Raw genomic sequence first — 6,465 nt, forward strand, 5'->3', positions numbered from 1 at the left:
AATCGTCAATTTTTACATAACGAACGTCTCATCCGCCTAAAACTACTGCAGCTTCTCAAAACCTGTATAGCCAGGGAAAAGAAACTACAAGAAAAACCTTGGCACAGGGCAGTAGACGTTTTTTTAAAAAATAAACAAAAAATATTACCTATTGTTATAATACAATTGACTAATTTAGCTGCCTAATATCAGTTCTCAGACAGTTAATCATATGCATTCATATCTTCTAAATAATCACTAACCTTATAATAACCTCTTTTGTAAATTTTCTGTTTAGCTACTGTCTTAAAACAGTTGAAAGGCAAATTCAGAATGTCAATGGGAAACATCCATCGCAAGATGAACAATTACCCACGCTTAACCGAGCTTTTTGTTAGACCAACGTGATAGGTTATTTATATATGTATTTATTTATTTAAAAGGTACACACAACAGGTATGAATCATGGCATGAGAAAATAAAAGGTTACAGATGTGGGTAATAACTAGATTGAAACCCAAAACGTGTACACGGCATGGTTAGTAAATTTTGTAACGTGAGGTTACATAAACTGCCTATATACGTCCCACTGCTGGGCACAGGCCTCCCCTCAATCGACCGGAGGGGGTATGGAGCATACTCCACCACGCTGCTCCAACGTGAGGTTAGTTGCAGTTAAATGCGGGAGTAGCGCTGAGGGCTCGCACTCAGTGTTGACTTCAGCATGTGCTTTTTATACCCGGTATGACTTTTCAGGTCACCTACACAATATGACTGCGAAAATTAATTTCTAGTTCAAAACTCACTTTGGAGCTCAAACGAAAAACGTATATTCGCAGATATCCTATCGAGCCATTTTTAGACCAAGTCAAAGGTAAAACTAAAAATATGAAGCCTGAATTTTCAATAGGCAGCCTGTTCGGAACACAATCCTTTTTAAATGCAGTATGTACGGACAATCGGGATAAACACAAAGTTCGAGAGTACAAGGGAACTCGTGTGAAGAACAATGAATGGGCAGCAGAGGTCCATATATTCACACCAAAAGACAGTCAGAGCCTTTGTATTTGGGAATTTAATTTTGGCATTGCGATCGCGATGCAAGTCCAACTTTAAAAAGTGTCCCGTTTCGGGCGCCAGTAGTGTTATTGGCGCCCTACGTGGGACTACTTTTCTGTCGTACATTTTTGTAATCGATTTTGTTCGATAATAGGAGTTTGGTTTTGAGAATACTGAGAATAGGAAAATGAAGTAGTGTTTATATTAACAATACAGAGTGTTAGTGACATCGTAACGAATGCTAAGGGGGCTGGTTCAGACCATGACTCTGCGTTAATATCATGATTATTTTGTGGGATTTTTGTTATTATTTTAGAAAATTCCACTTGATATCAACTCAGAATCATGGAAAAATCATTATGATGTCATAATGTGACACCCTGTAAAATAATAATTAATAAATAAGTACGTTATGTAACTGTACTTGTTACTTAGAAAATTGAGAGCAGTTGTCTTATTTCGTGACTTGCTACATGGCTGAAATCTCATTCTCTACGCTTATTACAAAACTCGTACAAATGACTTTGTATTACAAAACTCTTCTGCTTGGGCTGATTGTTGTTCGAAACTAATTAATAAATGTTAGGGTCTTCTAGTGTTCACGTTAGAGCCGCTTGACCCGAACGCCCATGGCATTTTGTCCACTACTTATCTGTTACACCACTGCAACTGCTTATGATTTTCGTCGGCACACATAACTAATTTAAGCATTAATTAATTTCACAATTACGTCGATGTAGTGCCAAGCACACAAACGTTGTTTAGAGGCCGTTCTAAAACATGTAATGGTCAAGAGATGTAGGTTCTAGGTCAAAGAAAGGTTGTGACCAAAATTGCAGTTAAGTACCTGGGTTGTTATACCTGGGGATATAAAAAGGCCACATTTAAACAATTCATCTTAATAGCGATGGTACTCCAGTTGGAAGAACGGTCAACTCTTACTGTGGTTCGAACCCCAGCATGGTTTTTGATTTTCGAATTAATATTTTGATTATAAATTATTATCACGTGATCTGTGGTGAAGGAAAACATCGTCAGAATATATATTTCGGTGGTATATGGGCTCTATTCAAGGCTGGTCTTCCCTTGGCAGGTTGGAAGGTTTTTTTGCCCGTCGGTCACACACTCGGTTGTTGAACGAATGATATGGAAGTTTGAATGAGAGCGTGCAATGAATGAATGAACATCGCCGGGTGCTAGGGGCATAGAATAAGGAATAATGCTACGTATAGAACGGCAATTCTCCGCTCCCCACCAGCGTCTGAGCTAGGTTTACCTCACCCCCCTCGGTCTTACTTTAGTCTTCAATCGTATGGGCGTCAGACGTCACACACACACAGATTCGCGTGTACGATAACGTCAATGTACACATTAACGTGAAGTGTCTACTACAGTAGACACTTCACATATATCAACTCAACGATTATCACAAGAAGGTGAAGGAAAACATAGTCAGAAACGTCGTTTTACACGTCTGTGTCTCGTTTTACAGACGTATAAAACGAGGTTTCTGACGATGTTTTCCTTCACCTTCTCGTGATAATCGTGATGATTATGATGAGTAAGTTCTTTATTCTACAAGTATGATAGCATGCTAACTGTAATTCACAAAACATATTTGGAAATACCAACAACAGATAAGATTACTCCAACCAAAGTACTATTTAATAGTTTAATCTATGACGCACTAAGTAATTCGCAATTATTCTCAAATTGTGATAACGAACTGATTTGTTACCTTTGACGTTTTATATTACTCTTCGTTTTGATATAGCTTGACTAATTTGACAACAGGACAGACAATACGATGTATAACCCCCTCTCTCCCCCCCCCCCTCCCGCACCAATTCGTATCGGCGCCGAGCTTGATTTACCTCACCCCCTCTGGGTCTTACTTTAGTGAACATACATTACATACATACACAAACTCACGCCGGGGTAAGCAGAGACTATGGAATTACATTTGCTTCGATCCTGACACACTTCTCTTGCTTCCTCCACATTCATCAATCGTTTCATACACGCACGTCAGAGTAGACCGTTCTCAGAACATCTCCAATTTGGAAGTTTAGTCTAAATATCAAACAACAATTATTTTTATATAATGACTGAAGTAGATCTACTAAATTTAAATCGATCAATCGACTGAAAAACATCAAATACAGTAGCTACCATCCTAACCGAACGGTGTTCTGCCATCGTCTGTTTTTCCAACTCGTTATAATATGAGAGTCTTCAAGGCTAGAGTGAATAGACAATTGCTAGGTAAGCGTGATCCAACCTAGAGTACATCGTCACTAACCATCAGATGAGATTGTAGTCAAACGCGAACCTATATTATTTAAAAATAATAAGAAAAGAAGGAAATTATTCTAACAAGACGCCACAGTCCACACACAATAATAATAATTGGATGATTATGACACTTGTGGATTAAGGCAATGTTTTTTCGCTGCAAAATTCTTCTCGAGTTCAATCGTCATTTATTTTTTGTAAGTAAATATTATTTTTATCATAACCAAAATTTACTTTCGAAATTGCAGTCACGATGCGTCTGGTCCTGCCCGCCATTTTGTTGCTGTCGGCCATCTTGTGCTGCTCCGCGCAGGCGCAATATCCGCGCCCGCGTCGCCCCGAGCGCTTTGACACCGCCGAACAGATCTCCAACTACTTGAAAGAATTGCAGGAGTACTACTCGGTGCACGGACGGGGAAGGTATGGATGTTTTTTTTTTTTAATGATAATAATATTCTTTATTGCGTTGAAACAATATAGTAGGAGTACAATAATAAATAAAATACAGCATGTTCACAGTAGTAGGTACAGTAGGCGTGATACAACTACTGGACGCCGCACCAATTCTTACATCTAGCTGTTACTCATTCTTATTTATTTATTTGGATATCGGTATACATGTGTTTATTAAGACATGGTTACAATGGGTTGATCACATGTTACCATACGGTTCATGATATCCATCTTAGAACTTAATTCATATGAATATTGGCCGCGATTCCTGCAGACATCCTAATTTTACTTTAAGTTATACCTGTCATTTTCTTATCCACCGAAAAGGAAAGGGATGGATGATTGACAGCTGTTTTAGGAAGAATGAGTAAATTAGTGAATAACCCGGGCGAATCAACAAGGTGTGTCGCTGGTATGCAAACCGTTTGACGTATGCCGTTAACTTAATTCTGTCGGGTTATTAGCCAATGTAATATTTTTATAGAGTTGTTTTAGATTTGTGCTTAAAATTGACGTGTGTTCCATATATTTTATGCTTGTTGATTACTCGTCCCTTTCCTTTTCGGCGGATAAGAAAATAACAGATATAACCTAAAATAAAATTGGATGGTGTCTACAGAAATTAGCACCATTGGATACAAGTGTGCAAAGTTGACATTGCGAAGAGGTATTATGTTAGCGAGTCTAAATGGCGCCCAAAATGGGTCAAAATAAATGATCTGAATGTTACTGTTGTGTTAAATAATTTTCTATTAGTTACAAATATCTTCAAAAAACCGGTTACCTACACATTTTCTTTCCAAATACTTAAAAAAAATAACTAACAGCGCCATCTAGCTTTTGGTAATAAAACTATTATAAACATGGGTTTACTCTTTTTTGTTCAGCATAATGGCACAAAGTATGTTGTATTTAACTAACATTTAATGCCCCTACTCGACGCTAGATGTCACTGTACTGTGTGTTCCAATATTTTACTACTTTCATTGACAGAGTCCCATTTTGGGCGCCATCAATAAATAATAGCTTTACTATATTTTTCATGTTTAGCTTAATATTTTAATCTTGATAGTATCACTATATTTATTGGGTTCGATTTTCGGTGAGGACCTATCACAATCACTTGTGATTCCTAGTTTGGGTAGGATATTGCATCCGTGCTTCGGAAGGCACGTTAAGCAAGGAAAGTTTTAATTCTGCTTCCATTTCTGACATCATTATTTTTTAATTTTCAGATACGGCAAAAGGCAGATGCACATAGCCGATGCGTCAGTAATCTTCCGAGAGACTCCCTTCTTCGATCACTCCATGAACGAGGAAGGATTATTCAAAAACCTTGGCTATAAATAAATAAAAAAGAAAAAAGCCGTCGCGTTGACTGACTGAGCTTGATATCGGATCTTTTTCTTTCCATCTTTTTTAAATTGCTGGGTCTTTTATCGATCAACTTATTTGTCTACTTTTTAAACTTTGTATTTTTAATATCCGAAGCCGTTACTTTTATTAGGAAAAATATTCTTATTTTTTTATATTAACATTTCCCACTTGTCAATTGAATGAGACTCATCCGTCTTACATTCTAGTCAATTAGAGTTAATTTTGATTGTTCTTTTTACGCTGAAACCCCAAATGGAAAATCTAATATATTAAGTAGCTTTTTATTTTATTTATTTTACTTACATTTCGTTAAATAATTATTTTAAGTAAGTAGTTACTTTTGATTCGTTTGCATAAAATCGAAGTTTTTCTATTAATTTCTTATGCTGTTTAAGTTTTGATATGTTTGGATTTCTTATGATTTATATATTAATATTATTATTGAATACTTATCTAAATGCTTATGGTTGTGGTAACACTACGTTGACATGTCAATACGTTTACATGAAAAAATAAACAACCGTAAATTACCACTTTCTCAGCAAATAAAAATTAACATTACTTATTGCAAAAATTTCGTTTGACAGTACAAAAATTACCGCTATCTCTCTCTTGCACTGAGTGAAAGTGAAGGATTACACTATTTTCAGATCTGTTATTTCATTATTTTGTGATGATAGTTTTAGGTTATGATTTTTTTTTAATTAATTTTCCGTTTGGGGCAGATTATCTCTAAACATACGTTTTCAGGCTGGGTGAAAATGTTATTTTTAGAGAAAATACTTTTCATTGTCATTATCAATGCTTTAAACTAAGATACAGTGCATAGTACCTAGTAAAAGTAGCTATAATTATAATAGTAAGTTCATAATGAGTATTGTACTTAATCGAAACTATTGAAAATGCAGAACTGTTTCATGGTTGAGTTGTTTTATTTTCTAATACGTCATATATGAGGAGCTCGGTGGCGCAGCTGTAAACGCGCTCGGTCTGCGATTGTTGAAGTTAAGCAACTTTCGCAAAGGCCGGTCATAGGATAGGTGACCACAAAAAAAAAAAGTTTTCATCTCGAGCTCGTCCGTGCTTCGGAAGGCACGCTAAGCCGTTGGTCCCGGCTGCATTAGCAGTCGTTAATAACCATCAATCCGCACTGGGCCCGCGTGATGGTTTAAGGCCCGATCTCCCTATCCATCCATAGAGAAGGCCCGTGCCCCAGCAGTGGGGGACGTTAATGGGCTGATTATGATGACGTCATGTATAGGGTGTTAGTGACATCGTACCGAAAACTTTGAGGGATGATTC

General features: G+C 36.9%; 1 protein-coding gene across 1 annotated transcript in view; it reads left to right on the forward strand.

Moving 5' to 3' along the window:
* LOC126378559 (pro-neuropeptide Y-like) overlaps positions 1-6,083 on the forward strand; it is a 28,664-nt gene extending 22,581 nt beyond the window's left edge. Inside the window, exons 2-3 of the mRNA XM_050026999.1 lie at positions 3,582-3,753; positions 5,022-6,083. Of these exons, the coding sequence (XP_049882956.1) occupies positions 3,587-3,753; positions 5,022-5,136 (282 nt within the window). The 5' untranslated portion in view covers positions 3,582-3,586 and the 3' untranslated portion in view covers positions 5,137-6,083. The remainder of the gene's footprint in view (positions 1-3,581; positions 3,754-5,021) is intronic.
* Positions 6,084-6,465: the final 382 nt, after the last annotated feature.

Source organism: Pectinophora gossypiella, chromosome 26 (genome assembly GCF_024362695.1).
Source record: "Pectinophora gossypiella chromosome 26, ilPecGoss1.1, whole genome shotgun sequence".
In the NCBI taxonomy this organism is placed as follows: domain Eukaryota; kingdom Metazoa; phylum Arthropoda; class Insecta; order Lepidoptera; family Gelechiidae; genus Pectinophora; species Pectinophora gossypiella.